Consider the following 19437-nt stretch of genomic DNA (forward strand, 5'->3'; position numbering starts at 1 on the left):
AGATACATGCCACCCTGAGCTTCACTTGGTGGCCTTCCCCTCTCTCTGCTCCCAGAAGCACCAAAAGACACTGGCTTTGTCAAGTGAGAAAGCAAGCAAACGCCAAAGCCTCTCTTTCTTGTATCCTAGCCTACCGTAGCAATGAGCAGGCAGCTAAGTTCTTCTAAATCCATGGTCGTTTATTGCTTCTTCCAAGAGGAGGTGCTTCTACAGCACAAAAGTGCATTTCTGCAGCATCACTGCTCATCACCAACCGCAGCGGCAGGCATTTCTCACTTGCCTGCTTTGGCTTGCATGTGTTTTTTAGATAACATTTACACACACCTAGTTTCACTGATGGCATAGTGTAAAAAATACATAACCACATGACATTTATCACAGTGTGATAAAATGAAGTCTCATTTAAGCACACACTGGCTCAGAGGCCAGCTTTCAGGCTAGTGCCAATCTTTTATAGTAGTCATAAACTCTGGCTTTATAACTGATACGTTGACAAGCTCCTGCCTGTGACAGCAGTGTAACCACTACAAACCGCTACTTTGCAATACCTGGCATCAGTTGCTCACTGTAAAACATCAGCCACTCAGCTATATGAGGCAGCAAACAGCCATATAAAATCCTTAATGAACATTTCCAAACGGCTTGAGAGGATCTCCTGATCACAGGCAGAAACACTCGACTTGAGCAAGACCTCACCTGCAGAGAATGTGAGCTGGATCTGCTCCTCAATGATCTCCAAGGCAATGAAGTCATGCTTCTCATTGAAACGCCCATTGTAGAGGAGGAGAGCATTCCTCTCCCTGGTTGCAAACCTAGAATGCAAAGACAAGGGGTTTGTGCTTAACGGCTTATGAATTAAAGACTGATGGCCAAGTCCTCCAGAAGAAAGACAGCATTGTGTCTATCAGAGAAGCAAGCCTTTGAATCTCTCTTCAGACAGAAAATTGTGACATTGAGGAGTCAGCCACAGGATCAATCTACCCTTTCACTATCAACAGACGCAAGTGAGGTGGAAATTACAGAAACCTACTCTGCAGACATCTGCTGTGGATGCTGACCCTCACAAGGAGTAAAACATGCAGCACAATGCAGGGTGAGTATCCGACACTCACCAAACAGCAGCACCGACTACACTTTGCAAACAGTCTGAAAGCTAGAAAGCGTTTTCACACCAAAAGGGGGATAATTGCTGCTTTCTTGCTATCTAAATGCTACAGTGTACAAAAAGTCACCAACGGATTAAAAAGACCTGATAGAAGGCAAGGGAAAAAGAAAGGTTGGGGTTCATCAATCAACATGTCAGTCAATTGGAGGAAGGAAAATACACATTCAAATGATTCCACTCAATCAGAGTGCCGATGGGTGTTTTTTGGTTTGATTTTTTATGCTTCTAATATGGGATGTATCACATCTTTCCTGCAGGAAAAGAGGCATCCCCACATTTAAAAAAGCCTGAGGTTTTTCGTCAGCACAGAGCTCCTTTTGCAAATTTCTGTGTGCTTTGTGTATTTTATCATTTTTAATTAAATCCCATTATCTTTGGGTATTTACACACAGCTTCTATCTACTTAGAAATGCAAAAAAAATTGTATTACAGTTCACATAAACAGTTTTACAAAGATTAATATTCTATATAAAGAGAGAAAGAAAGAGAAACCATGGGAATTTCTTGTCTTTCCCAATGGCAGTGTAGCTTGATTTTGTATCTTGAACTTCAGGAAATATTCCTGTTTTAAATTAACCCACTTTTCCTACAAATGAATGAAATGCTGAATACAAGTAATGAAAGCTTCCTTTCACAGACCGAAGAAATGATTCTTGTGCCTGTCATGTCATGTCTACTAGCAAGACTCTCCTGCGTTGCAACAAAACCTGCACTCAGGGAATGTGAAGGAAGCAGTATTTTAGGTCTGATATTTGATTTGAAATAAAGAATTTAAAAACCAAATAGTATTTTTTAACAGCAGTTATTTGACAGACATACGTATGTTGTGTATCACATTGAGTAGAGGCCTTTCTGAACCAGGAGCCTGAATGTGAGCTACACTGAAATGCAGACTTTTATTCCATACATTTTTTTATATTTTTGAAGGAGAATGAATTATTCTGGTTCAAAAAAAGAGAAGTCAAAATTTTGGTATTTCCAGTAAAATACAAATGCCAAAGAATATCAGCTGCAGTCCATCAAAATAGCATACGACTGTTCCAATTACTTTTAATCAGTTTTGAAATACATCTTTATTTCTAAATTTATTTAACATAACATTCTAGAATTAAAAAGCAAACTAAATGAATTAAGACAATACTGTTGAAATAGCTCAATATTATCAAAACACTGATTTTGTTTATACCTTTCACCATAAAACATCATCCAAAGAAATATATTTCCTGCATTTCCCAAGACAGTATCTTTCCATGGATAACTGCTTCATCAAAACGTTTTGATCAGATCTATCCAGAATACATATGAGCAAAAGAAATGAGAATAACATTAGGAATGCTTCTTTAGTGGGCAGAAACTTTGATTAGCAGCAACAGGAACCTTAGTTCTGTTTGACTGCATTTTCTGACATGGTTACAATTCTCTACCATAATTTTAATTATTAAACTATTAAGCCATGTTTTACATTTCTTTACTCTGTGTGTGCTCAGTTCCATTGTCTGTCACTAGTCAAAAGCATCTTTTGTATCGTATTAACAGCTAAAGCACTACTGCTTCTGAACTGGCCTGGTTACCACCAGCTGGGAAAAAAAAAAGTTTTTTTAATAGGAGGGATATTTTTAATCTCAGGACGTAGGAAACAAAATACACTTTCTATGAGAATTTTGAAGAAATATTGAGAAAACCTCTCAACTGACAGTGTCTCTTGAAGAGAAGCAGTAGCAAGTGCTGGAAGTAAGCAAGGAAGATGTACACTGTTGGACGCAGAAAGACATGCCTGGTCAGTAACCTAAATACTTCTAAGAAAACAAATAACTTTAGTTAGGACACTGAACAACGTAAACATTCTGCTCTTTGCAGGATTCACTTGAGGCTAAGGTTATCTAGACGCTGGCATTTTACAAATGTTCCCAAATCACAATACATGCAATGGCAAAGCATCATCTAGTCAAACTGCTAATTCCTGTTTATCCTCACATAATGTTTTCCACCTGCATTGAAGGATAATAAAAGCCAAAGAAACAGTAAGTGTAGATAAAAATGAACTTCAGGTACGGAAAGCTAAACGTGTCGTTATTCCAGACCATCTTGGCTGAATCCCATTATCCTACAATCATAGAATAGTTAGGGTTGGAAAGGACCTTAAGATCATCAAGTTCCATACCACCTGCCAGGGGGAGGGACACCTCACACTAAACCATGCCACCCATGATGCTCCAGACTTCTTATACTCACACTGAGTGTTTAGCTCATGACTAAATATGCCATCCTGGTTTTAAGGAGAGTGAAGAAACCACTGCCTTGTACAGCAGTTTGCTGTTTCTCAATAACCCCTACACAGATCACTTGAGTCGTTTCAGCCTGAAGCACCCTCTACGTCAAGGATTACTTCCTGAAAGCCTGAAAAATGACACGCCGTAGCTGAGAGGACAAGCCAGGAGCAGAGCAGGTAATTCATGCTGGCAGCCAGCCCAGACTGCTCCTTTGTTTGTACTCACTGTATGTCTGACAAAGCCTTTCACTCCTCAGCTCTCCTGTGCGCTTAGATCTGATGCTCCAAAGCAACCTACACAGGCGCAACTCCTTACCTCAGATCATGTGCAAACTGTGTCTGTGCTTTCTGATTTAACCAAAATGCCAAGATTCCATGGAATTTCAGATTAAGGCAAATGAAAGATAACTGGGGAGAAGCTGCCTGGCTCCTGACAATGTAAACCACCAGGTAACTGGTGCTGGGTGAGACACATGCCTGGAGGTGTTCTCCCTGAGCACTTTCTCTGGGCAGACACACTAACAGGTCTGTCCTTGCCCCTGTTGTTGTCCCTATAAACAAATCCCGGGCCTCGCCCTTTGGGGTTTAACACATTTTGTGTTATTTACTCACAGTCAATGGTGAGGGAGAATCAAAGGTCAATCCCTACGGACTAAACCATGGGAAAGCTGAAAACCCACCCCCTCTCCAGAGAAGAGGTGTGTGTGCAGCTGCAGCTCTGGCTCCACAGCAGGCAAGGCCTGCTCCTGACCCCAGAAGTCTTCTCCTCTGGGATGTGTGAGCCAGGGGAGGAGAGCCCTGGTCTATGCAGTGTGGCTGCCATCATCGCTGCCCTTGCCTGCCTGAGTGCCCCCATAGAAAAGTGACAGCCAGCTCAGGAGAAGACTGTCCAACATGGGGATGTTGAGGCAAATGGGATGGGGATGAGGTGGTCATGCCTGCAGTTGGGATAGGACCAGAAGCAGGAGCTTGGTGTGAAGGCCAGGGAGAGTGAGGGGAGGAGCTGAGACTGTTGGGGTTGTCCCAAGCCAACGGAGAGCAAGGATCTGAGGATGACCAACCTGTGCTCAGCAGTGGTCTGATGAGACCAGGTCCTCTCACAGGCTGGGAAGCGGAGAGTGGAAGGGCTCTCTAAAACAAGCATCACAAATGGGTTGGCTCTGCAGCCGGCCTCCAAGGCTGGAGGCTCAACTATAAAAAGTGGCAATCCTACCCCTACCCTCATGCCTCTTCAGCTGAGGGCTACTGAGGGATGGCCAGGGAGGTCCTGGTGCTCCTCTCCCAGAGCCATTACCCTGTGTTGCAGCAAAGGAAGGTCAGGAGTCGGAAGCATACTCAGCAGGGCACAAAATCAACTGTGCCCCATTTGCAGGAATCACCATCAGAAATCCCCCAAGAAATTGTGGGTAATATGTGACAATACTTAACAAACACTCCCCAGGCTCAGATGGAGAAGCCACCAGGCACAAAGCCCTTCCCCACTGGGACTTACATGAGGGAGACGGTGAAGTGGAAGCGCTGTCGCAGCCCCTTGAAGGTGATGAAGGACTGCGGAGGGAAGCTCCGGGTGGTCATCTCGCAGTATGGCCGCTCGTATTCGCCTGGGGGGCACTCGCACTTGAAGCCCCCGATCAGGAGGTTCACGCAGGTTCCTCCATTCTTACACACCCCCGGAGCACAGCGGCCGGAGCGCGCATTCACCTCGCAGTACTCTCCTGCAAGGGGACAAGCAGACGTCAGGGAAGGTGACAGCAGCAACTTGTGACACTCAGATACCCAAGTGTTTCTGCTAAAGGGTAAGCTGCTTCCAAACTTCTGCACCTAGCCCCTTCCGCAACTGAGGTTTGAGGCTGTAACTGCAGGGGTTAAGGATGCTGCAGCATCTTTCAAGTCTGAATTTTCACGGGGGTGCGGGATATTATTTGCTGAGCAATCCTCTTGCAAATATCCAACAACACTGTCCTTGGTTTTCAGATTCCTTGCCTGCTACCAGACTGAGTGATAAAGCTGGTGACAGATCTATATGGGAGGAGGTAGCAACACCAGTTAAAACCTTGCATGCTCCGTCTCAAGCAATATGTGTGTGTAAATTGTTCTGGCATTTCACTATGGGTTGGAAATTGTGTAAGCAGATAAACAGGGAAATGTTTGCACTTCGTCTTGAGTGGAATTGTGCTTTGCTGCCCATGGAGGCAGCACAGCATGGCTGAGCTCATGACAATGCTCTCAAAGTGTTCATAGAAAGAAGGAGCAGGATGCAGACGACATATGGATTACTTCCACTTTTTCCCATGCTGGCATCCTGCAGTGACAGCCATTTTATGAACCCTTTAGAGATAGGCACAGTAATTCCATAGAAGTTACAGATTCTGCATGATGCTTGCTGAGGCTGTTTTCCCCCCAAATGTTTCACCTTTATTCAACTTCCAAGTCTGTGTTAAGATGTGTTAAATGCAATACCAAAGACTGAGGTGCCTTGCTTAGTATGTACACTGCAACTTTTCCTGTGTTTGCCCCAAATCTGAGAGTGAATCACAATTAAGTAATGTATAGAGGATGCTCACCTTAAAAAATCTGCTGCAGCTGGGACACAAGCAGCTGCTGAATTAATCATTGCACAGAAAGCTAAACCCTCTATGTGAGTTAATTTGTTAACATTTATGTTTTGTCTTCCTCAGGTATAAAGCGTGTTCAGATCCCACACATAAAACTGTTCAGAGAAAGTGAGGATGGCATATACAGTTGGATTTTGCCCAGTAACAACGTCTGACAAATAAATGTAGAGCAAAACTACTCGACACAGCCTGCTGAAGGAATACATTTCCAACAGTTCGGTATTTGCATGGCTATTCACTACCAGATTCTACAATTGCATTAATTCAAGCACAGTTAAAGCCGTGCAAATGCGTTCCTGGAGGAAAGTAAAAGGAGCAGGAGGTGTGGGCAGTGACTCACAAACAAAGGCAAATTAAAGCAGCAAGGTTTGATCCAGTCACTGTCCCACAGTTTCCCACGGCAAAGCCGGCTGCAGGCAGCACTACTGCCTCATGCAGACCTGGATTTGCACCTCTTTTCTATGCCAGGCTGTAAACTGCGGTGTTTCGAAGCTGGTTTAGCCACTGCCCCAGGGTAGCAATCCCTGAGACAAGGTGAGGTGGACAGCCCCACTGCTTCGGCTCTCCAGTTCGCTGGCTTTCTGCTCTTGCACCAGCATCACATTGCCTTTCAGGCAGGCAAAATGTATGCTGGCAAAATACAAGACTGCCATGATCATGGAGCCATACAATGCATGACGCCTCACCTAGGCAGATTCAGCTCTGGAGAACGAACCTCTGGCCCTGCTCTGTGCTCCACCTGATGGGTAGAGCCATCATACAACTGCCTCCCAATGAATGCATTTGTGGGTATATCCTCGCAAACAATACACAGGAGTATTTCAGTATATTTAGAAAGGGTACAACACAAAGCTTAGGGGAGCTGAACACATCTCTCTATAATAATAATTCTCAGTTAACAAATTACGAAATAAATCTTTCCAGTCATCCTAGAGGGAGTGCAATCCCAAGCCTTGGAAGTAATAAACCATACAGGCAGTTAAACTTCAAACCTGTCCTTAGAGCTTTTCTGATTCAGCACTCAAGTGTAAAGAACACTTTAACATATTAAGATGAACTTTATCAGCTGTATCAGGCAAGATTACATGAATACATCTTCCTTGATACTTTAAAATGCTCTAGAGAGTGTTTCTTTTGGGAGAAACTGTATGAATAAAGACAGAAAATTCCCTCAATGTACTGGATATGCCAGGAAAAGCACACACACACATCAGATGCTCTAAGAGGACGCTACAGAAAGCACTTCTTGATGATCTGCTGCATAAGCATAGCCAATACCTTAACAGACATGTACCAAAACTCTCAAAAAAATGGAATAACATTCCATTTGAATGATATTCCATATAATCCCTATAAGCAAGACAAAGTACAGGTTTGTTGCTTTAAAAAAAGTTGTAGGATATTCTGTGAAGTAACATTCAACTCAGACAGGAATGTAATCTTGAAGGCTCTCTGAAAACAGAATGATATATTTGGCAAAAGCAAATAACACCCAGGCTTGAATACACAGGGAAACAAAGGAGTGAACTAAAGGGAGAGATTCCTGGCACTGTAGCATGCTGTGGAAATGCCATGGTAATATGGAGGCAAAATACAAAAGCCTAAGCTGGAAGTCACTGATGGTTCTGTTTCAATTCTGTGATATTTAGATACCTATACAGACATAAAACTATTTAAGAAAAAGAAAGCTTACAGAAAAGCTCTATTGAATTATGTTTATTACTGCTTTTCATTATGATGTTTAAAGAAGTAATTTGAAAGAATGAGGTTCAACTCTGAATAAGATCCTTTGTCCTATATTCATTCAGCTGTAGCATCATTGATGTTCCAGTTACTAAAATTATTCTGAATCCTCTTTAGTCTGCAATGTAAATGAGAACTGTACTTGAAGCATATTCTTTGATGTTAAATTTTCATATTTTATGTATTTATACAAAAATACATTAAAACAGTGGTTTTGAAATCTCTACAGTAGCTCCATCAACTGTGCTTCAAGGAACAAAGGTCTACCAAGAAACTTGATAACTTCTTAATTATCCTTTTTTCCAAAAATGCCTGGAATTATTTAGGAAAAGGGCATTTTGAGCTTTATGGAGTAGCCATCTGAGCAAGTATTGGAAGTGCTGCTTTGATCAGGATTGGCAACAGAACCTTTGTGTTGCACTTGGGTTTGTCACTTCCAAGGGCAGCCACCTCATCCTGCACACATCACGGGCCCACAGCACTGCCCTGCAGGAGCCTTGAGGCATGTCCTGAAAAGCGTCCTCAGTGTCTGAACTGAAGCCTGCATGGAGCTGAAGGACAAGCTGGTTGCTGGCTGGAGCTGGAGTCAGAAGGCCCTAAGGGAAGAGCTCCTTGAGGAGCTGAAAAGGAAGGGACGTGCATCCTCCAGTCTGGGATGAAAAGCGCTGTGTGCCTGCTTGCAGCTAGATGTCAGAAGGTGGGGACATGCTGTCAGAGGGAATGACTTGTTTTCCAGGAGGAAAAAAATAGTACAGGAGGGAGAGCTGCTGGGCAGCGAGGGGTCTGGAGGAGCTGGGGTGATAAGCTGTCACACACAGCCTGGGGTTGGTCTGCTGGACGCTGGCAATGCTGGCATGGCTCACCCCTTCACGCAGCCTGTGAAACTCCCTTCGCTCCCTGCGGCATTTCCTTGGTGACTATGATTTGATTTTTCACTGGCTATAATTTTAGGAATCACTTAAAAAACTAGTAGCGTATTACAACTCTGTGAAATCCAAGCAGCAGAGGTGAACCTCAGTCCTTCTAGCTGCTAAATCTTAAGCATGCACTGTCAGATAACACAGGCCACAGCTGCCTGTTATCTGCTGGCAGATTCCTGGGCTTTGAAAACCTTCTGCCCCTAGTCAGCAAAGGGTTTACTGTTACAGAACAGTAGCTGATCTTACAGGCTCTCAATCAATACTGATGACTCTTAAAACTACCAGCCCTGTGGCTTTTACCCAGCCCTTTATGTGATGCTTCCTGGTTTTAAAGCCCTTGAGATCATAGAATCATAGAATGGTTAGGGTTAGAAATGACTGTAAGATCATCCAGTTCCAACACACAACATGATAGCTGCTTTCAACATTGCTTCCTACTCACAACCATCCTGTCTCTAATACAACTCTTCTTCAGTTTAAGGACTAACTTTATAAGGATGTTAATAATAACATTTCTCTTATTAACTTTAAGTAGCGAGGACACCATGATATCAGGTGCAATGTAACAAGAGCAGGCAAAGCAAAATCCTGGCTAGATCTGGTCTTCCTCTGACCTATTCCAAATAAAGTAATGGAAGAGTTTAATGAATAAACAATAAATGGTGACAAAAAAAGTGGAAAGAAATAAAAATAATATATATGAAAAATGAAAAAAATAAACTTATTATTGGAAACACTTTGTGAGCCAAACATGATGAGTTTCCAACAGCACATTGATGTGCATCAATGAGCCAGTCTTTGGCAGAAATTTGCCTGTGGTTTTGCTGGTGAGTTGTTTGACCTTACAACAACAGACAATATATAACATTGGGAAGCTTGCTGGAAACAGTATGACAGCATTGGAATAAATACAGAATTACTCTACACTTCAGTTTTCTGCAATGTGTTTTCCACAATCTCCCTGTTTAGAGTCTGCAATGTGTTTTCCACAATCTCCCTGTTTAGAGACTAGTCCTCAAAAATTGGTACTATCCTCAAATGTTTCAACTTAAACGCTACATAAAATAGATATTTACATGAAGCAGCAGACTTGCACTGATGTTCTTGTTTCTTTTTTTCCGGTTTCCCATGACATGTTAATTTTTCACTCAGTGTCTGTAATTGTTTAACTTGAACAGATTCTTCTCTCCCATCCTCCATCCTGCCATTTGCTCTAGATACATATTAATCTTCTCCATGTTTGAGGTTGCTTCACCGTAATAGCAAGCATTTTAAGGAGCTGATTTAAGCAGCCAGCCTATAACAATGTACTTTAAAGTGGAAAGGAGAAACAACAAGAAATAGGGCAACTACATTCTTCAAAGAATTCCCACTGACCCCTTGCTCTAATAAAGAACCAACTATCATTAAAACTGTATTTGCTATCTTGCACATTATGGGAAAATCAATCCTCCTTTTCCTCTAGTAACTAAACTGCTACTAACCTTAAATGACAACCAGCACTAAAGCAATCAGTGCACTAAGTAATAAGAAGGTTGTTAAAAACAAATTAGCCCCAGAATCAGCATGGAAATCTCTGCTGGGACAAGAGATAAAGAGGTTGGGATCCAACACACCTACTGTAGGGGTGGTTTCACCATAGTTTAGGCTGAGCAGGAGTTACCATAGTTTCTTAATTCCCAGAATGTGTTGCACTTTCTTCTCCCTCCCTTGTGCTGGCATTCATGTGATCCTGCAGTTGACTGATTTGTGGAGCTAAGATAGCAAATCACCACTCATTTCTTTATTGTACTGTTAGCGATCTTCTGATTAGGTCCCTCCCAGGGTTGATGGGATGAATAGCACAGCAGGTGCAAGGGAAGAAGGCAGGACCATACACCCAGAAGAAAGGATGAAGGAATGGTCTTAAGTCTAACTGTTATGGAAACACAGCTTTAACCCTGTGTGAGTGGCTCATGCTTTACACAGGTGAACTGGATCAACACCTTCAGTAGATACTCACCTCTCTCAAGTGACTATGCACAGATACAGTGCAGGAAGATTTGCCTGAAATTTAGGCTCAAGTTAAATAATAAAAATGAATATTGGATTTTGCCCAGAAAGGGAAATTCATGACTTCAGCGGCTCTGCGGTGCATGAGCCTGCCCTCAGAACCTACTGCGAGAAGTCAGCCTTATCTCTCAGTAAACACCTTTTACCAGTGAAGCAACACACAAACACAAATCTAATGGTTTTATGACAGAACTTTGAGAGGAGTTCCCCAGAAAGAACAACCAGGTCATTCTGACTGAAGAAGATGCTGGGCCAAACAAAAGTTATAAGCCACTGGTGCACAGAGGTAAAATCTGTGTCCCTTAGAAATCAATGGCCAAATCCCTACTGCCATTTCAAAGGGGCCATGCAGATGCACTCGTTAGACTCAGCACTGACACTGATGGTCACCACTTTCTGAGGGCTCTGTGCTGCTAGTCAAAGTTCAAATTTGAAAACATACCTTGGTCTTTCCTTTTACCTTTTCATTTATGTTTTTAAAATTGGGACTGATCTAGGAGAATCAGAAAGAGCCTCAACCCTCTTACAGGGAGAAACATCAGCTTAAGGTCCACTTTGGGGTACTCCTCCTCCTCTTTGCTTTCTGCTCACTTTGCTGCTTTCTGTGCTATAAAGACATATTGTGAGAAACAGGATATAATAAAATAGTACGTAAATACATACATAAGCACACAAAATCACACTGTTTAGGACTAAATCCTGCTGACTCGTAATGACAGCTGTCCTTCATAATTTAAGTTGCTAAGAGCTCCAGATTTAACAAGATGTATTTGCAAGAGTAACCTGAAATTAAAACACTAAGAAAAAAAACAGCAAAACCATTCCTATATCTGTATCATCTATATCTCATCTCTCTATATCTTGTCAAGTAACTCTCTGTGGCGACAGAAAATGATCCTATACTCAGCTACTCAGGATATCACTGTTTTATCTCAAGATCTGGTTTAATTTTTCTGTAGGAATAAGTTCTAAACTCTGAGCTGGTGGGAAGAGAGGATGCAAAATTACCAGTGCTCTCTTGCCTATATATATCAACCTTCTCCTTTACCATCACCCTTTTCCCTTTCCTGTGCCTTCTTCCCCAAAGTTCCCCCAGGCATTCCTGATAACTCACAAACCAGATTTCCAAAAATCATGAGACTGGGCTAAATAAAGGTCATGAGATCTTCAATCATGAGATACTCCAACATAATGAACATGGGAAGCTTTTTACTTTCTTCTTTTTTGCCTCTGAAGCTGTGGGCGGCATGTGCTGGCTGCAAGGCAAGTGAAAGCTCTGTGTGGTCAAATTCCAGTCCCCAAAACCTCAACTGAAACCAACTGCTCTGAGGGAGGTCCCATCCTCACTCCCAACAGGAAGATGCTACTCAGCCCTTCCCAGCTCTTCTTCCCGCTGGGATCCTTGGGGACAGCATCTGCACCCCAGCTGCTTTGTGGTCCTGCAAGCACCCAGGAGGAGGACCACAATGAAAAACTCCCCTGGCCAGATAGGCAAAGGAGAGGCCAGGACCCCATCCCACCTCCTGATCCTTTACCACTAGCAACCAAGCTAAACTGTATTGCACAAAAACAAGAGCACGGAAAGCTCAGGTCTGCATCTCTCAAGCAGCTTTGGGCTGTGTCCACTGATGTACCGCACACGCAGAGCAGCCACTGAAATGGTAACTGGGCCCCTCATCCATCCAAAATGAGGCCCGAGATCCTATGCCCAGTGCCAGCCTGAGCAAAGATGCTCTTCCTCTCCCCACTTCCTCCCCTTCCCTGGCCACAAAACAAAACAAAACACACCCTGCAGGGATGGGGGGATGGGTGAATGGATGGATGGATGATTTGGAATTTGGGGCTTTTTTGGTTTTGCATTTAAATGAGAAGGAATAATTAGGGGAAAAAAAAAAAGAATACTGAGGAGGATTAGTGATATTTGGGACACATCTGTTGGAGAAATGAATTAAGCTGTGGATTTCAGAAATTATGAGCATGTTCTGAAGATGATATAGGCTCAGTATGAATGGTCATTGGACCTTGTTTTCCTACGCAACTTCCACCAGTGCTGGCAGGAACAGAGCATAGACAAAAGTCACGACTGAGTCTTTAGTAGCTGCGTTCTCTTCCCCATATATTTACTGAGGATTAAAAATACTCAGATACTAAAGCTTCTACTCTGTCTACAGCAGACGGCTCACTTTTCACTGTCCAGAAGCAGGAGTGGTGTGAACACCAGAAGTGCTACCAACGCTCACCACAAGCATTGTGATTTCTTTCTATACAGCGCTCTGATGAGCAAGGAGGCAGACACCACAGTGAAACATTCTCAGTTTAAGAAAACACTCCATTTCAAAGCCCACCTTGAGGTTTGGGAAAGAAAAGATGAAAACCAGGATTTTACAGCCCACGGATTAGTGCCAATACACCAAAGAATCCCCAGCAGGTTGTCTGGCAGAGCTGGGGTGTGTGCTCAATGGCAAACCCATGCAGAGCTGTCCCTGAGTGAAACCTGTGCACTGCTCTCTCGGCTCAGGGATGTGGGCAGAGGTGCACACAGCGTGCCTGGCTTCTCCCCACTGCCTGCTCCCATGGCAGCAGACGTGATTACCCCCCATCCTGAGGAAAAGCACTGGTTTTGAATGTTTTAGACGTGCTGGAGGAGAATTAGAAAGAAAACATCCATGTCTGCACCCTGCCACAGCTACCCAACAACTTCTGTTCTGTGAGCTCCAGTAGGTGATTTCTTAATGTCTTAATCTTGGCTGATTTTACAACTCTAAACCCTGTAAATTATTGAACCATTTGTTATAATGGACAGTGCCCTCACAACACCTCTGCCTTTAACCTCTAAGGTGAAGCTCTAGAGATCTTTTTAGGTTCTGTCTCTCATCCAAGACTATACACAGCACAAATCTACACAAGAGAAAAAAGAAATGCACCAAAATTCCCAGTTTATATTGAGCTCTATGGTTTGTATGTAAGACAATTTATCATAATGCAAATTGCACTGATTTGGGGTAAGATATGGTGATGAAGCAATGCCTTTCAAAAGCCTAAGCTTTATCTCTGGATGTATTTAGCAGGGGGAAAACATTACCATAGATGTCAAAGATAAAACTGCATTATGTCTTACTTGGAATAAATCTCTTCCTAAAAATCCCACCTTAAAACCAATGAGAAAGCTGGAGGTGTAAGAACAAAACACAGCTCTGCATAATATACTCATTTACAGAGGACTATCCCTCCCTCCATTTAAGATAAATGATCATACCCTACCTTTACTGCATATACATCTGATATTATATCTTGTATTCTCACCCTGTATGCCCCTGGATTCATCTCCAGTAGTGTTACTTGAGGAGGGATACATGGAGTGAACTGAAGGACAGAGCACGACACACTGCCTTCGGGACAGCCTTTGGAGTCTTGTCCATATTTACATCCCTGCGCACCTGCAAGGACTTCTGCTTGGGAACCAGCTGCTGTGCCTTGTTCTCACTTCCTTCTGTGGGCAGCAGTGAGAAAGGAAAAGGCACTCACAGACTCGGTGTGCCTCTGCTGAGATGACAAAAAGGACTATTCCACCACTCAAAGTTGCAGTTTTCATTGGGCACTGGATGCCACCACTGGCACCATTAATTCCCCAAGGCCCTGTTCCACTGGGCCTCCCACTGGGCTTTTCAAAACACATTAAGCTATTTACATGAATGAGGAAAGTAAGCAAGGCCAGGGGTGTGTCTGCAATAACTTCTTTTGTCACAGGAACTCTGGAGCTGGAAAATCAGACATGCTTTTAGGTACTGCCAGGCTTCCTGCTCACTTTCCCTAAGCTGCTTTCCACAAAGGAGGGTAGCAAAGGGCTGCAACTCCCACTTCCCATACTGGTAGCTATGGGGAAAGGTCTAGCACTGTATTTTTGATCAAGTTTACACCTCAGTGCAGTTGAAAAAGGGAACATATCTGCAAATAACCGACCTCGGAAAGAGAGGAAGATAGAAAAGTGCTCAGGAAGATGCAGAAAAGGAGATCAGGGTCTCCTTTTCAATGGCAAACATCACTGTGTTCTTTAGGAGAGTCCAATCCTTACTTCACTAAGATCCTGTTTAATTTTCTCCATGTAGCAGTTACAGACTTGATGCTTCAGTTCACAAGAGACAAAGCACAGGAGAAACCATCTGCCCTTGCCCCCAGCAGGGATTAACTGCACAAGCAGCTAACTGCACACCTCCATTAAAGGAAGACTGGTGAGAACCTGCATTTCATGTTTTCTATAAATCAGAGGTTTTCACAGGAAAACCTCACTCTCACAACTGCTGCACAGTCCAACACTATGGTAAAAATGATGGCATTCAGAAACAGGCAGACCTCAAACCAAATCATGTCCCTTAACGTCCTAAGTGGTCCCAGAAGCTCTGGTGGAAAGCAGCATAATGGCCAATTAGTGAGAATAATTGAAGAGAAGCCATCAAATATTAATAAAACAACTGAAAAAAAATGCTTAATCTGCTATTGGAATTACATCTTAGGAAGCTAGGATTTTACAGCTTTCTGTTTTCATTTTGTATGAGAAGTATTGTGTTAAAAGCAAGTTAGAAACACTGTATGACTGTATTTTGGATTGTAGAGCTCAGAGGTTTTGCTTGACAGAGTGGATAGAACTGGCAAAACCAATCTGATGCTCATCAAATTTCCATTGTTACACATTAAAGGCTAATTCTGAAAAATCAAAAATGCCCCTTGGCTTGTAAAATTAAAATGATTTGGGTTAAAGAAATAATCCCCATAACCTTAGGTTTTGGTAGCCTCAGAAGTATTTTATACACTGGTCAGGGACATAAATTTTAAACAAAAAGCAACTTAATCAGGGAAGCTGACCTTATTTCTTAATGACTCCTGAAAATGGCTTTGTAATGTGACATTCATCTTGCACAGAAACTCTCAAACCCAGTGTATTTTTAAATCTCCACAATAGGTAGAAATTCAAAAGTTACTTTTTTAGGATGGTATTTTTAAACACTTATCAAAAATGAATCCCGCCAGCTTCCACAGCTTGTACTTAACTCTTCTTACAGCAGTTCAGGAGATTAAAATTTAGCTTGTCTGTAAAATACGGTTTAATTTTAAAGTCATTTATTACCATTTTGTTAGAATGAATATGCTTTATTGTATCATCTAGATTGTGTTAATTATTAATATAAGGCACTCATCTTCATAATAACATTTCTTATAATAGGCACATCAGTGCATTGACCCCTTGAATGTGCATGGCTCTATCTCATTAAAGTAGGGGGGTTAATTACAGTATTTGAAAATGCTGTATAATGGCTCTCATATGCTTCACTGTGGAGAATTTGAGAGACAGCCTGAAGTAAAGTATCTTTACTTCAATTTTGAGAAACTGAAAATTTGGGCTGAGAACTGCTTGGGAAGCTGCAATTCGGGGGCACCGCTCAGGGTGGGTACGGAACAAAACCTGCCCCAGAGCAGCGACGGCTGGGATGCAGGCACTGAACCATGATGCTCTAAACAAAAGAGCATTTGCAGCAACAATGAAATTGTGGTTCCCACCATGCCCTGCACAACTGTATTGCAGAACTGTAATTATCTTGTTGTTCAAGGCCAAGTGCCTCAGTCTGGTGCTCAACTGTCAAAGCTTCCAATCATGATAACACAAAGAACAGACACACAAGAAAACTACTTAATACTTTTTCCTCCCTAACAGGACATCATCCTGATTCCCTCACCTCTGCACCCAACTGCCCTTCCTGCTGCTTTCCTGTTGTTTATCTACTGATGAAAATAAGAACGTCTAACTTGGGAATTATAAAAATATACAGAAGCCAAATATTCAGTCTTACTGAATTCTAAGGGGGCTTCACAGTTGCATTTATAGCCAGGAGAAAAGGAGCCCTGTTAACTTGTTCCTTGGAAGATGAACTTCTTTATTGTTTTGGAAGATCTGAAATATTTATTTCCATTCTCCCTGGAATTTCATGTTTTAGCTTTCAGCTCTGATCTGCTGTGAATATTATTCACAGCTGAGGTGAGGGGCTTTCCAGAACATGAGGCATAGTGGAAAAAATAAATACAATCTCATGAATTTATCTTCCTCACAAATAACTTAAAGGCAAGTTGTTGCGTTTTTTCTCCTCCTTTTTCTTCTCCTTCTTCCTTATCTGATTTGTTTTCATTGAGAAAAAAACAACCAAGACACCTAACCATGGGCAAAAAAAAAAACCCCAAACATTTAATGTGTAGTCTAATATATGGGCTATTTTGACACTCAGAAAATGTATGTTTGGGTGCATTAGAATGCATTTGTGTGGCTTAAAATTTTACCCCTGCTAACACTTCTGACATTAAACTATGAGAAAATAAACCCCAACTAATATGTTACAGAAGGTTTAACCTGCCTAAATTAATAAAATCATAATTGTAAACTACAGTTTACAGAGAAGTTGGCCACTGTTTAATAAACTGCTATATAAATATTTAAATTGAAACAAAGCTCAGTGTATGTAGGTTCTCTCAGATCAGTGTTCTGCAATGCATATATACGCTCACAATTATGATAGTGTGTGGGAATTCAGCTATGGCACTGGGAGGGGTTTTACATGTACCTAGAAAATTATAATATCAAATAGCTTCACTTTGGGTAATCGTGCTCCACTTTCCACTTTCTTTTAGTTACAGCAATGAAGATAAGCAAATGCATTACAACAAAGCTCTTCAAAAAGGCTGGGAGAACTGTGACTCCCATTAGGTGGGGTAACAGAAAATACATCAGTATAATGCCAGCAGTACAAGTCAAGAGCTTAATTGATGGAGCAAGGTTCTTAAAGAAAAAATAGAGGTACAACAGGCTAAAGACAGCAAAGGAGATTTCACCTATGCTAGAACAAAGGGAAACTTCAATTTAGGCACTTCTGTTGCTAACCAGGATGCCAACGAGACACTTGAGGTGCTCAGCACGTCCCTCTCCCCTTGAACACCACTAGCTGATATGGTGAGTAACAGGACATTTTCTTTCCGAGACGTGAGGAGAGGCCAGGGCCAGAAGCAGGCAGGTACCCATGCCAGGTTAGCAGCTTGCCTTGCTCACGTAAAGCCAGCTGACTGGCAGCAAACACGAGCTTTCCTTGGCACAGCTTCAGGGTCAAATGTGTTATTTTCACATCATGGATTTAATGGTATTTGACTTCAAGGAAAAAGACTGAAGCCAACGTTAGCCATGGCAGGGTGGTTGGGCTAAACGGCCTTTAATGGTCTCCTCCAACCCAAACCATCCTATGATTGATTATACGTGGCCATTTGGGCTCAATATTAAACACCTACATTAAGAAGAGCTGACACAGCACTGGTTCAACAGCTGCAGTGCTACACATCACAGCGTGTGCTTGCAGGCCCCTCATGTCAGCAAGCTCCTTGACTTCATACCGTACCACAATTAAGAACTTACCGTCTCTCCATATTGTAACATAATCTAACAGACATCACTGGTGTTAATAGCAAGGAGGTGTAAAAATGCAAGCATTTGTAAAAGCGTAAACATGGAAACATCCTCAAACAGGTTACTGCCCAAGTTCTTTGGATACTGAATTTTAGCTACATGCTACTTAAAATTATCAATAATGGGAGAGAAAGTGTAAAATCACCAGTGAGAAACTTTGTGGGGAGTGGCTAAATGAAGAGAAGAACAGGCCAGGCACCCAGCCATCTTCAGGAGAAGCAAAAGAAGATAAGCTGCAGTCAGGAGGACTTCCCAGACCCTGAACTGTTTGGAAGAGCTGAATTTATAAGTATATTGGAGACGAATTACTAAGGTAAGTTCTGAAGCTGGGGATGAGCAATTACGCTGGTGTGTGATCTGCTGCTTGCTTTTACAAAGCACCCATCACACCTCCACTGCGGGAGCACCCAGTAAGAACAGAAGTCCTGCCAGACTGTTCTAAAGCTAATGAAAAAGAACTAACACAACATTAAGTCTGTAGCTAGGCTTCCACATGACAGCAAAGGACTTTGATCAGTGCAAGCATTCCCACGGGCAAGGAGGATAAGATGTGAGGCTCCGGAAGAGGCATCCGAACCCCAGGCACTTGCAGCAGTTCAGCTGAATCAGAGATCATCCATATGCAGCATCTCGGGGCGTGGGCAAGGGAGGGTTCATACAAGACTGAGAAAACTTTCAACTTTAAACTGTAGCTGGTTTGTGCACATCAGGATGAGAGAAATGCGATAAAACTCTTGCCTGGGTTTAGGAAGAGGCACAGCAGATTGATGTGAAGGCTGCAGGCCATTTACACTATTTGAGAACTAAACTGTCAACAAATACACCAAAGTAATCCCATTAGAAAAGGCTTTTTTCATCCTGACAAGTGAGCATAGGTTGAAGATTAGCTGAAGGACACATACTCCACATAATAATCCACCTGTACAAGTGGCAGACCTCTGTGAATCTGATATAAACACCAGATTTCCAGATTCATCACCTGTGACAAATATAATCTTCAGAAACATGGCAGTATTTAAAAGTTTAATAGACTTCAGCTTTTGACTGTATTATATAAAAATATAACTGTTTTTACTGTTTCAGCTATCTTCTGGAGCAAGCAGTCACACAATTGTGCTATCTGGGCCATAACCTCAGGTCCAATTCAGCATCACTTGTGCCCAGCTGTAAGGTTGTGG

At 42.4% G+C, this 19437-nt stretch overlaps 1 protein-coding gene across 6 annotated transcripts in view; it reads right to left on the reverse strand.

Moving 5' to 3' along the window:
- CELSR1 (cadherin EGF LAG seven-pass G-type receptor 1) overlaps positions 1-19437 on the reverse strand; it is a 163952-nt gene that overhangs the window by 68210 nt on the left and 76305 nt on the right. For all 6 annotated transcript variants that reach the window (XM_057417818.1, XM_057417817.1, XM_057417816.1 and 3 more), the window contains exons 3-4: positions 4927-5149; positions 697-812 (exon numbers count right to left, since the gene is read on the reverse strand). In XM_057417818.1, the coding sequence (XP_057273801.1) occupies positions 697-812; positions 4927-5149 (339 nt within the window). The remainder of the gene's footprint in view (positions 1-696; positions 813-4926; positions 5150-19437) is intronic.

Source organism: Pezoporus wallicus, unplaced genomic scaffold, assembly GCF_028554395.1.
Source record: "Pezoporus wallicus isolate ANWC-B61680 ecotype Strahan unplaced genomic scaffold, APGP_CSIRO_Pwel_v1 contig_5542, whole genome shotgun sequence".
Lineage (NCBI taxonomy): Eukaryota > Metazoa > Chordata > Aves > Psittaciformes > Psittacidae > Pezoporus > Pezoporus wallicus.